Genomic DNA, 13,552 nt, shown 5'->3' with positions numbered 1-13,552 from the left:
CTGTCTGCAGGCTTTAGGTTTCTCCTGATAATATGCTGTGTGTCTCCTTCTGCTCCTTCTCTTGTTTCTTTCCTACCTTCCTCATTACTGGGAGACAATCATTGTGCTTAAAGCACTGGGAGAAAAAATAAATTAGAAAAATATCAGTTTTTTTTTTTTAGCTGTATGATCTACCCTGAGCCTCAACATGGTAAAACGTAGAGACCAAAGGCTTGTTTTTGGTAAGAGGCTTGCCCATGATGATGATGATTAGTAATCCTATTCCCTACTTGAAAATAAAAATGCCTCTAAAATGCCCAGTGTCCACTGGGTGTATCCACTGCCAGTATGAGTTCTCTGATGTTGAATAAGGCATAAACTTTTCTTAAAAGCTTTGCCACCTTCTTTACATTTGTATGGGTTTTCTCCAGTATGAATTCTCTGGCGTTGAGTAAGGCATAATTTTTGAGTCTGAATTACTGAAACTTTCAGCGGTTACGTGCACACTTGTTGTGAGAGAGTAATTGAACAGAGGCTACCAAATGAATCCCTGCATCAACAGAGGCATCATCTTAATATTGTGGGATTCTTATGGAGCTATTTCCGTGACAGTAAAAGTTAGTGGAGATATCTGTGCTTTATAGTACTATGGTGATCACTAAGTAACTATAGCTAATATAATTAAAAAAAATAAAATAATGCAATTGTTCAGACTTATGTACTGCATAAACTGAGTCTTATGACCACAAAACCTGAGCCTCTTTGTCTTTTTTTTTGGTACCAGGGATCAAACCAAAGTGCTTTCTACCACTAAGCCACATTCCCAAATCTTTTTATTTATAGTTAGGATCTTCCTAAGTTGCTTAGATTCATGTGAAATTGCTGAGGCTGGTTTTGGAACTGTGATTCTCCTTCCTTGAACTCCCCTGCTGCTTGGATGAAAAGTGTGTACCAGTGTGCCCAGCTGAAGTTTGAGTCTTCCAGAATACTGAAAGAACCTGAAGTACTGCAGTAGAAGAGATTTGCTTATACTTTATTAACCATTAAAAACATCATTACTTGGTAGAAGCAACTTGAAGAACCGAGGATGGGTCCAGGGAAATATGTAACTTTCTGAGATTTCACAGTGTGGCTTGGGACAGACCTGCCTTTTCCTGGGTGACACAACTGTATCCTTGTAAGTACTACTGGAAGGATGGACTCATCAGTTCAAACGCTTTTCATTGACACAATTATTTAACCATTCTTTTTTTTCAACTGTAACAAAATTGTTTTAAAAATATGCAGGGCTGTGGTTTTCTATTAAGAGAAAAAAGGGCAACTATGTTTCATTAGGTATATATGACATCTGTTTTAGAGAACATCAGTGTTCTCTAAAACAGATGTCATATATATGCAAGTAGAGCCACACTTTGGTACAAAGACACACAGTTCTTCCTCTGGTGTGTCTAGTTAATGCAATAGTATGTTTAAGAGTGGAAAAAGTTAGTATGCTTCACTCTCGTTTGTGCAGACCCTTTGAAGTCTCAGGGGCTCAAAATCTGAATGGAGGCTCAGGACTCTCAGAGGTCATGGACAGGCCTCTTGATGTCTATTTAGTGTGAGCATTTATAGCCACTACATGAGTGGATTTAACCACGCCATGTGTTGCATTTCGCTGTTCAATATCTTTGTTTCTCCACCATCTGGTTTCAAACTTTTGAACTCTGCATTTGATGTAGAAAACTAAGATGTATCATGCAGGACATTTTAAACGCCAGAATCTGATGCCTGAAGTGTGACAAAATCATCTTTTGAATCTTTTTATGGACATGAAACCCTGAATAAAATTTTTTAATTAACTACAAAACAAAAGACAATGATTTCTGGGTTCAGGGATGCATGCCTTGCATCCAAGTAGTGCAGGAGGCTGAGGCAGGAGAACCACAAGATCAAATCCAGTCTTTGTAGTAAAAGTGATACCTTAAGCAACTCAGTGAAATTGTGTCTCTAAATAAATACAAAATAGGGCTGGGATGTGACTTATTCGATGAGTGCACCTGAATTTAATCCTCGGTATACCCCGAAAATAAAATAAAATAAATAAATAAGACATTGACATAGGACCATTGTGTCCAGCTGAGATTATGGAAAAAATATTGATGTGATCATAGAATTCAGGCATAAGATAATTTTATTAATGAGTTGGTTTGGTACAAGTAGGCCTTTATGTCCAAATATAGCTTTTGAAAAAAAAAAGATGATTTGAATTCAATCAATACAGAGAAACTGAGGAAATGACAATTGAACCTAGAGAGGTACACAGAAGGAAAGAAACCAGATCATCCAATCATGCTTCCTGTCCACTTCCATGGGCTAATGAGTAATGGCCAGTTGGGCAAGGGTTGGAATTTTATGGAGTCAGTGCTGTGGAGCTATCTCTGGGCAATGGTAATTTTTCTTTCCAGTATGAACTTTCTGGTGACCAATGAGGTTTCATCTTACAGGAAATGACTTTTACAGTCTATGTATTTGTGAGAATTGTTGCAAGTATGAACGATCTGTTTGTTGTTAACACTTGAAGCATACTGAAAATTTGCCACATTCTTAACATTTACATGGCTCTTATCCAGTATGAATATTTGGTGAACAACAATACTTTTCCTAATAGAATAGCTTTGCCATATTCTTTGCATTTGTATGGTTTCTCCCCAGTATGAATTCTCTGGTGTTCAGAAATGTGTGATCTTTGATAAAGAGCATTGCCATATCCTTTAAACTTGTATGACTTTTTCCTAGTATTAATTCTCTGATGTCAAATAAGTTACAATATTTGATTAAAAGCTTTCCCACATTTTCCAAATTTCTATGGCTTTTCTCTGATATGCAGCCTCTGGTGTTGACTAAGAAGTGACCTTCAATTAGAAGATTTGCTTCATTACAGATATTTGTATGGTTTCTCCCCAGTATCAATTCTCTGGTGTTGAGTAAGGCATGATTTTTGATTCAAAGCTTTGCCACATTCTTTACATTTGTATGGCATTTCTCCAGTATGAAGACTCTGGTGTCGAGTAAGGTGTGATTTTCTATTAAAAGCTTTGCCACATTCTTTACATTTGTATTGCTTTTCTCCTGTATGAATTCTCTGGTGTCGAGTAAGGCATGATTTTTTATTAAAAGCTTTGCCACATTCTTTACACTTGTATGGCTTTTCTCCAGTATGAATTCTCTGGTGTTTAGTAAGGCAAGATTTTTGATTAAAAGCTTTGCAACATTCTTTACATTTGTATGGCATTTCTCCAGTATGAAGTCTCTGGTGTCGAGTAAGGTGTGATTTTCGATTAAAAGCTTTCCCACATTCTTTACATTTGTATGGCTTTTCTCCAGTATGAATTCTCTGGTGTTGAGTAAGGCAAGATTTTTGATTAAAAGCTTTGCCACATTCTTTACATTTGTATGGCTTTTCTCCAGTATGAATTCTCTGGTGTTGAGTAAGGCAAGATTTTTGATTAAAAGCTTTCCCACATTCTTTACATTTGTATGGCTTTTCTCCAGTATGAATTCTCTGGTGTTGAGTAAGGCAAGATTTTTGATTAAAAGCTTTGCAACATTCTTTACATTTGTATGGCATTTCTCCAGTATGAAGTCTCTGGTGTCGAGTAAGGTGTGATTTTCGATTAAAAGCTTTGCCACATTCTTTACATTTGTATGGCTTTTCTCCTGTATGAATTCTCTGGTGTCGAGTAAGGCATGATTTTTTATTAAAAGCTTTCCTGCATTCTTTACATTTGTGTGGCTTTTCTCCTGTATGGATTCTCTGGTGTTGAGTAAGACAGGATTTTGTATTAAAAGCTTTGCCACATTCTTTACATTTGTATGGCTTTTCTCCAGTATGAATTCTGGTGTTGAGTAAGGCAAGATTTTTTATTAAAAGCTTTGCCACATTCTTTACATTTGTATGGCTTTTCTCCAATATGAAGTCTTTGGTGTTCAGTACGGTGTGATTTTCGATTAAAAGCATTGCCACATTCTTTACATTTGTAAGGCTTTTCTCCAGTATGAAGTCTCTGGTGTTCAGTCAGGTGTGAATTTTGATTAAAAGCCTTTTCACATTCTTTACATTTGTATGGCTTTTCTCCAGTATGAATTTTCTGGTGTCGAAAAAGGCATGATTTTTGATAAAAAGCTTTTCTACATTCTTCACATTTGTATGGCTTCTGTCCAGTATGAATCTTCTGATGTCGAATAAGGCATGGTTTTCGATCAAAAGTTTTTTTACATTCTTTACATTTGTATGGCTTTTGGCCAGTATAAATTTTCTGGTGTTCAGGAAGGTGTAATTTTTTATTAAAAGCTTTGACACTTTCTTTATGTTTCCAGATTTTCTCTCCAGTATGATTACTGTAGTGTTTAAAGAGGTTTGAGCAACACTTAAAGACATTTTCACATTTCTTCAGTTTGTAAGGTTTATCTCCATTGTAAAGACTATTGTTTTTAGTAACACATAGAATTTGAGTAAAATATTTTTCACATTCTTTTCTTATGGAGGATTTATCACTGCTCTGATAAAGGATTGAGTTATTTTTAAATGCTTTTACATATTTTTTTAACTTGTAGAGCTTCCCACCAATATTAATTCTCTGGAGTTCAGGAATTTTTGTAGTTTTATTAAAAACGATTTCACATGCCTTATAGCTGTAATTTGTCTCTTGATTATAAAAGCTTGGATAAATAAATTTTGGGTATGGATTAAAAACTTTTTACTTTTGTCATTGTAAAGCTCTTTTAAACGATCACATGGGTGATTTCTAGGATTTAAAAAAGAAGACAATTTTAATGTCTTTCACAGAATTTACATTGTTTTACACCAAATCTACTATGCTGTGAATTACCTAGGGTAGAGACAGTCAACAGGTCCTAAAAGATTTATCATAAATATAGTTCTCTTTGAGTATCACTGAGGGTGTTTTTAAAATTCTTTCCACTTTTAAATAAAGCAATATTAGGAAAGTACAATTACTCCCACAGTCATTACAATTCCATGCATTGCCACAAGGAGAAACTGTTCATTTCATCATATTTGTAAAGTAATTATCAGGGAGACTACTAAAACTCAGAAATTTCTTCTTCTCCTTCTCCTTCTCCTTCTTTTTCATCTAAATTGTCTAAAGAAATCTTTGTGGATATTTACTCAATTGTGAATTGTAAATTATTCCAGTGACTAACTATAGCATGAAATAGACTCCATTGCATTTTTTTTTTATTTTTAGACCCATGGTATAATTACAAATGCTGTTCAAATATATTCACAAGCACCCACAAGTCCTCAAATGTGACTGCCATATGTGTTGTTGTCTCTCTCCAGCTTAGCCAATGTCCCAAATCCCTACAGATCCACCTTGCCTCCAACACACTATTGACTAGTTTTAATTTGTGGAAAATCCTGCAGGCACTGGGACATAATCATTGTCCTGATGTGTCAGAGTATTCTTCATTAAGCCAAAGAACAAACTTCATCTGAGCTGGGCTGCTCAACTTTCCAGCAAAAATATCTATCACTGAGGGTGTTTTTAAAATTCTTTCTATGTAACTAGCTCACTGAAATAAGTTAGAGAATACTACTGATTTGTCAAAAACATATTATTTTAGATGCACAGATAAGTAATCTTAGGACCTCAGAAAAATCTAATGGCAACAGGATTTAGTTCACTAGAAACATGTATAGGATCCAGGAAGTCTCTATTTCTCACACTTGGAAAATTTTTCCCATTCCATCCAAAATCACAAAAATGCATAGATCTTTTGGGATATTCACGAGGAGTCTGGTCAAAATACCTGTTGATATGAAAGATGAAGCAGTACATGTCAGATAGAGCTCCTGAAAGATATCAATAAACTGTGCATGAAATTAAAAAAAAAAGCATGGAAGTCTTTAGGGAAAAAAGTCTGGTATCTCTGAACTCACAGTTGAAATCCAGCTGGTTTGAGACTATCCAGTGTATGTTATATACTACCTAGTTTTGTCTAAATTCAACATGACACTGGAGATGCTATCAACCATTGGAGCCATATAGCCACTTAGCATGACAGAGATGGGTGAGACATGTCAGAATGTCAATCAACCTGTCTCAAGAAAGATTCTTACTGTTGAAATCTTATTCCTATTTTGATGCACACTCCCTTAAATAAAGAACTGGAAAAATTATCTAGCAATTGTTTTTCAGAACTTATGTGGTCTAGAGAATCTATAAGATGTTTTACCTCTTTTAACATAAGTTCTTGCCAGGTCTTATATTCCTTTACTAATTATTTCAGATACTTATTTTTTTTTCAGATGGCTCATCACCTTCCAAAAAACAAATTACTCAGGTGGGATGCTTGATGTTCCATGACATGGAGTAATTATGCTAACTTTTTTTTTTCTTTTGAGAGAGAGAGAGAGAGAGTTTTAATATTTATTTTTTTTTTAGTTTTTCGGTGGACACAACATCTTTGTTTGTATGTGGTGCTGAGGATCGAACCCAGGCTACAAGCATGCCAGGCAAGCACGCTACCATTTGAGCCACATCCCCAGCCCTAATTATGCTAACTTATGAGCCATAAATACATTGGTAACTACAAAAAGACTGCTTCAAGTTGAATTAAAATTATAAATAAATTTTTACAAGCACCTTTGACTCAAACTATCAAGTTTCAGGGAGAAGGTTGTACAGAAGTGGGCTTCTGAAATGGTAAACAGAATCATGAAATGACAAAGAGATTATAGATCTTTTTTTTCTTACAGAGGAGAAGTTTAATTGTAAGCCATTCCTCATTCAAAGGTTGTCTTAAATCACCACTGTGGCTGCTTTACTTTTCTCAAAGGGTTATACAATTATTAGCTTAAGCCCTCCATTGTTCTTAATTTGCCCCATACCATCCCTACTACTTCTATTCCAGGCATGTTTTATACCTCTTAGCACAATCCCAGAAAAGTGTCAGAAGACTTTCACAATTCTCCCAAGACCCTCATGTCTGCTTTTGGGGTGTTATGCATTCCTGCAAGCCATTTGGGCTGTGGGTTTTCTGGGAGACTGTGCTAAATGTTCCTGAGACTTTTCTGTGTTTTGATTGTCATACATGAGAGATGAGCTCTATGCTTATTTGATGTGTTTTAGAAAGATTAAACTGCTTCTCTATTCCTTTTTTTTCTTAATTATTATTGCATTTAAAAAGCAATACCTACCAAACTTTCACTGTAAACACATTTAATTACAGAATTGTTCTTTTCAACACAGATGTCTTAGTAAGGCTTGTTGCAGCATTTCTTAATCTGCATGTTTTTCTTTTCTTTAAGTAGAAATACTACACATGTGTTTAAATTAAAAGACAATTTGTCTATACTGTGTAGAAAATCTCCTTCTTATTACTTTATAAAAAAGACAGACTAGAATGCTGCAACTTTAAATTAATGATCCGTACACTTTTCTCTAACCTGCACTTATGTAGAGATAATCAAAACTTTTAAAAATGTAAATGATAATAAGCATTTTATAACTTTTTGAGTTTTTCATTATAATGCCTATTTCTATTCTAATCCTATTTAAAAGCTGAGCAAACTGGTTTAGTCTTTATTTTTCTAAAGATATTTTTAAGATACAGCTTCATAATGCCCTGTAAACATCGTGTAAATGTAATTTGATACATACTTTTGCAATTTAAAATTTTGTGTATTGCAAGTGGTTTTACACAAAATACTGAGTAGTAAAAATTTTAAAATTACAATAATGTAATTTAAAGTTTAACCAAATAAAAACTGAATGGCACTAGTTGAGCAGTCAGTCTTTATAGATGTTTGTAATATTATAAACTAATGAACTTGTATTTTTATGAATAAATAATTTTCATGTTTTTTTCCACTCATTCACACAAATTTTCTGAACTTCCCCCTCTTTCAATTTAAATTTCTTGTTTAAAACCAAGTATTAACTGTCCTGCTTTCCATACCTTTGCTTTTTCAAGTTTTGCAAAGAATATTTTATTTCTTGCTCTCCTGAAAATTTTTGGTTTTGATTAGAAGTCATACCTAAAAAAAAATAATAGAAAGTTATTTCACTTGCTATGTTGAATAACTCTGCAATTATATAAAACTTTATCAAAGTGGGGGGGAATAGCAAGAGAAAAGTATGATTCAAGGCCATTATTACTCAAAAATATATAGATTTTATTACAATATGATGACAAAAGCTTTGAGAATTTTGAAAATTACCATAAGAAATTATACCACCACAGATGAGGACAAAATACAAACTGACTAATATTAGTACAACAATTTCAAATCATAGCCCTTAACTTCAACATATTCAGACTCCACCTGTGACACAAATATTTCAGGAAATGTATATCTCTTATTTATTTATATTATTATCTTTGGGGGGATTTTTTCATAAGAGAACACAGGGGTATTGTTTCACCAAACTAAATCCACAGGCATTTCTGTATTTCTATATATCTATTTCTATATTTCTATATCTATATCTATATACTTTTTTTAAAGATAGCTTATCAAAAAGATGCTGAAATTTATTTTAAACTGGCATTCCACTGTCTCAGCTTTCTAGTTATATGGAATTAAATTTATATATCATTGCACATAACCTTTTTTTCTTTACTTTGTAATTCCAAATATTTTACAAAATGACTATAATAATCTAGTTGAACCAATTTTGAATAGAAAAATACCAATGAAAACAATAGCTCACACAATAAAGAGTATATTCAACCCCAGCAAAATTTAAAAATTATCTTAAAATTTATGAAATACAAATTAAGGCAGTTTTTTTATAGTAGATAAATTTATAAATATCAACAAAATTTGAAATCTAGAGAAATAAGTTCTTTCTCATCAGTAATTTATGTAGAAATAACCTAATTTGAAAACAAATAATCAGAGAACAATGTGATTAAAAGAATATATTAAAATAAAATAAAAATATATTAACTATGTCAGATGCAAATCTACATAAAGTTCTCTTAAGATATAAGGTAACAAAAAGACAAAAAACAAAATGATATAATATTACATTCAAAATTGCAAAGGTGATAATAATTATATAAATGAGATACAAAGTAGAATATCATATAAAGATAAATATGACTAATCACTGGAAAACAATCATAGTAGAAACATTTGTAACTCAAATCATATTTTTATAGAAAGAAATCACAGAAAAACAATTCTAGAAAGAAATCACAGAAAAAAAAAATTCAACAGCATAAAAAACAACACAGTAATACTAGCATACATCAATCCCCAGTTGATGCAAATAAAAAAAATATGATTGCATTAGGTCCCAGAGAATGAAAAAACTTCAGAAAACATTAAAAACTAATTAGGTTTACAGAGGCAATCTTCTTTATAGTGTATGGAATATTGTTCCAAAGAGATCAGGTTAAAAATACAAAAAAGTTAAAGATATTAAAACATTGAAGTTGCTTTGTAACATAAAATAATAAATTGGAAGGAAAAAGTGACAGTGATATTCAAAATTTATGAATAAGTGTTTAAAGGTAAATTCAGCAATTAAGCAAGGCCCTAAGCAACTTACCTAGTCTCTATCACAAAATAAAATATAAAAATAGCTACCAGCTAGGCACAGTAATATACACCTGTAATTCAAGCAGCTTGGGAGTCTGAAACAGCAGGATTGTGAGTTCAAAGGCAGCCTCATCAACAGCAAGGTGATAAGCAAATCAAGGAGACCATGATTCTATGTAAAATAAAAAATGGTGCTTGAGATGTAGCTCAGTGGACAAGTGCCCCTGAGGTCAATCCCCAGTACCCTTCCCCAAAAAGAGTTATTGATGTGGCTCAGTGGTTAAGCACCTGCTCTAAAAAATAAATGCCAGTAGCATCCCCCCAAAACTAAGAAGTATATGTAACACCAAACAATCAATACTATTTTTGTGTAAACAAAATAAGTTATTTGAACAATTCTTTAGAATATTCTTGGTGCATCCATAACTACACATAAAAAATTAATAATGCTTCCTGATATAAAATAATAAAAGCTACAATATTCAATGGAATGAGGTTAAATGAGAAAGCCATGAGTAATAAAATTGAAAGTATATCAATTAGACCTCAATTTGATGGTCAAATCAAAATATATTTACAGACATATTCTCATTAAACAACATTCAAAAGAGATCAATATGGCAAGCCAATCAAATATCATTTCAAATGGCTACATGAAGGCAATTTTGAATGAAAAAGTTATAAATCTTTTCAAAGATAATAAATTATGTAATATCTACAATGATCAACATTCAGGAGAATATGTTAAGTAAAAGAGTAATTCACACTCCCCCCCAAAAAAATACCAGTTAATTCTACTTCTGAGAGATATCTACTATAGCCATATATAAAAACCAAAAGAAATGGTATTAGGGATGAAAAAGTAAGGAAAAGGAGAACTTGTTTGAAGAAAAAATGTGATACAAATTCTCTAGAAAAAAAAAAGTTACAAAAAATTTTGAATGAACAGAACTAACAAGTATATTTAAAATATGTAAGATAATAAGTTCAGCAAAGATATACAGTTTTGACCACAATTACATATTTGACAAATATATAAAAGATAAAAGAATTGTAAACATCTTTATGGTACCTTTAAAAAGCTAAAGTCTTACTCCTAGACAAAAGAACAGATTTATATATGTAGAAATGATGAATATGCCATTAATTCTAGCTACTTGGAAGGCTGAAACATGGAAATACCATTCCAACTTTTGCCACTTAGCAAGAGTATATTTCAAACTAAAAGTCAAAAGGGGGTGATGACGTAGCTCAATATTACAAGAACCTCTGTGTTCAATCTGCTGTATGTGTATGTGTGTGTTTGTATGTATGTATGTATTTGTATGTATGTATGTGTGTGTGTGTGTTTATATATTTAACAAAATTTGGATACATTACATGATTAAGCACAAAAGCAGAGTAAATAATCAAGACAATATACAATCATATATAAAACAGGGGTAATATTTATACTTGTAAGTAAAAGCATAGAAAACTTGATTGAAAATTGGCATATGGGTCACATGCAGTTTAATTTTACCTAATGTTGTCCTAAAGTGACAAGTCATGATAATTTCTATTCAATTATTACATATAGATATAAAAACAAAAACAGTATCATTAATGTGAGAAAACATAATGAACAACACTGAAGCTCTCTAAAGAGTGAGAGTCAAAAAAGACAAAGAATTAGAGAAATTTTACCTACAATATTATGAATAATTGTAATACAATAGAAATCTTTCTTTTAATTTTTTGTAGCTATAGAAACATAGAATGCATTTATTTCATCCATTTATTTTTATGTAGTACTAAAGATAAAACACAATGCCCTACATGTGTGAGGCAAGCCCTCTGTCACTAAACTACAGCCCCAGCCCTGAAAATTATTCTTTAAACCACACTGATCAGCTATACTTACATAACCACTAGGAGCAGGTATTGTTAAATACTGCTATTCATTATATGGTAAAAAAATTTTACAGAATATTCAATATAAGCATTCACATAAAGTTCTGATGAGAAAAATTTGAATGAATAAATATTTAAATTATATTAAAGAAACTCTCCTGTAATATTAATATCTTACAATGGTTTGCCTAGAGATATGTGGAAATGAGCAGATTTTTTAGGGAGCCTCCAAATGCAAATAAATGCCAGGTTATGCATATCCTCACAGTCATTGTGGAATAATTTGTAGGGGTGACAATTCTTTCTTTCCCTGCCTTAGAATGCCCTCCAATTTTCCCTAGGAACTAGTCAAGTAATTAAATTCATGTGCAATGTAAAGCTGCTATGGCAGTGCCCTGCTTGAAAAGGCTCTGCACTAGAGTGTTATCAGCCTGAAACATAATCTCTGGCCCACAACTCCTCAGAATAAAAAAAAACTCTCTTTTTAGACAAGCACAATGGTTCACTGAGTCTAAACCTGTCCATAAAACAGTAAGTTTATACAATGGACTTTCTTGAGAGCTACACAAAACTCCTAACACTGCACATTGCAACTTAGTATATAACTGAGAAATAAGCTGCATAATGTTGTTAAGTTTGTAATCTGCCTAGTAATAAAGTGAACAGTATGTACTAGTGATCCCAATGACCTAAATTAACCTGTTGATATAAATAAAGCTTGGCAATTTGGCCTCTCTGTCACTATGCCACATTTCCTGTCACTTGTCTGTGTCTTCTTTTGATTTTCTTTTTTTAAAAAAGAGAGAGAAAGTGGGAGAGAGAAAGAGAGAGAGAGAGAGAGAGAGAGAGAGAGAGAGAGACAGAGAGACAGAGAGACAGAGAGAATGAATTATTTTTTTTTTGGTGGACACAACATCTTTGTTTGTATGTGGTGCTGAGGATCAAACCCAGGGTGCATGCCTGCCAGGAAACCGAGCTACCACTTGACCCACATCCCCAGCCCCTCTTCTTTTGATTTTCCTACAATATTTTGTTAATTTAAATGTAGGGAGATCACTGAAGAACAAGAGGGAGCTTAAATAACTGATATGCATGGTAAATAGAAACCATGAAATGATCTTTAATGATTACAACTGAAACAAACCTAGGCTTGAAAAAAATATTTTCTGTCAGATTTAAGCTTATCAATTAATATTTTTAAATGTGAATTTCTCTTTAATTTTGGATCTCTTATTTGTATTCTTTGCTTCATTGATTTCTACCCAACTTGACATGTCTACTGTCACTTCTCTTCAAATCCCAAGGTTATTTCGTTGGAGACCAAGTGGTGACTAAATATTACATAGAGACATCAATACATTTTTGATGGAATATGTCATGTTTTGTTATTTTCTTGGTAACTAAATAAGTCTTTTTAGTGTTACCCTCATTAGGAAAAAAAGAAAGAGTAAATATCCTATAAGAGTCTACAAAATTATTTTCTCAAACATTTTTTGTCTAGACAAAGACACTAAAATACTTTGAAATCATTTTCATTCTCTACATTGTGAGCACTATTTGGAAAAGATAGGTTAAACATAAAAAAGAAAAAAAATTAACATTTTCTTTTCCACATAAACAAATGCCCAATCTTTGTACTAAAATCATGATACAAACTTTTTAATGCAGAATAGAATCTACCATAAGATACTCTATAAAGTTAAAAAAATAAATATTTGTTTTCAATTAAAAATTCTGAATGAAATTTAGGCTCACCAATAAAGAGTAGGTTTTTACAGATCTCTAACATCACATCTCCATACAAAGTCTGCTGAGAGGGGTCCAGGAATTTCCATTCCTCTTCCGAAAATTCAATGATCACATCTTTTAATGTCAATGGCTCCTGAAATAAAAATAAAGAAATACATATTACATAAATCATATGATTAATGACATAGTACTTAATTTCATACAAATATTAATGAGAGTTAAAAGAGGTGGCTTTCATATATGGTAGTGATGTCAACCATTCAGTACGATACTTTTTTTGTGGTGCCCGAGACTAAACCCAAGGCTTTTTGCATGAAAGGCAAGCACTATACCAACTGAGCTATATCCCCAGCCCCAATAATTCATTATAAGAAG

At 32.6% G+C, this 13,552-nt stretch overlaps 1 protein-coding gene across 1 annotated transcript; it reads right to left on the bottom strand.

Annotated features, from left to right (window-relative positions):
- Positions 1–2,572: 2,572 nt before the first annotated feature.
- Positions 2,573–13,310, bottom strand: LOC143640373 (uncharacterized; the record flags this gene model as incomplete). Its single annotated transcript, XM_077108212.1, is given in 4 exon segments — positions 2,573–2,715; positions 2,968–3,857; positions 3,859–4,443; positions 13,216–13,310. Coding segments are annotated over 4 exon segments (1,713 nt in total), but the record flags the coding sequence as incomplete, so codon positions are not given.
- Between the last annotated feature and the right edge of the window lie 242 nt (positions 13,311–13,552).

Source organism: Callospermophilus lateralis, unplaced genomic scaffold (genome assembly GCF_048772815.1).
Source record: "Callospermophilus lateralis isolate mCalLat2 unplaced genomic scaffold, mCalLat2.hap1 Scaffold_2027, whole genome shotgun sequence".
NCBI lineage: Eukaryota > Metazoa > Chordata > Mammalia > Rodentia > Sciuridae > Callospermophilus > Callospermophilus lateralis.
This window is presented reverse-complemented; position numbering and strand designations above follow the sequence as displayed.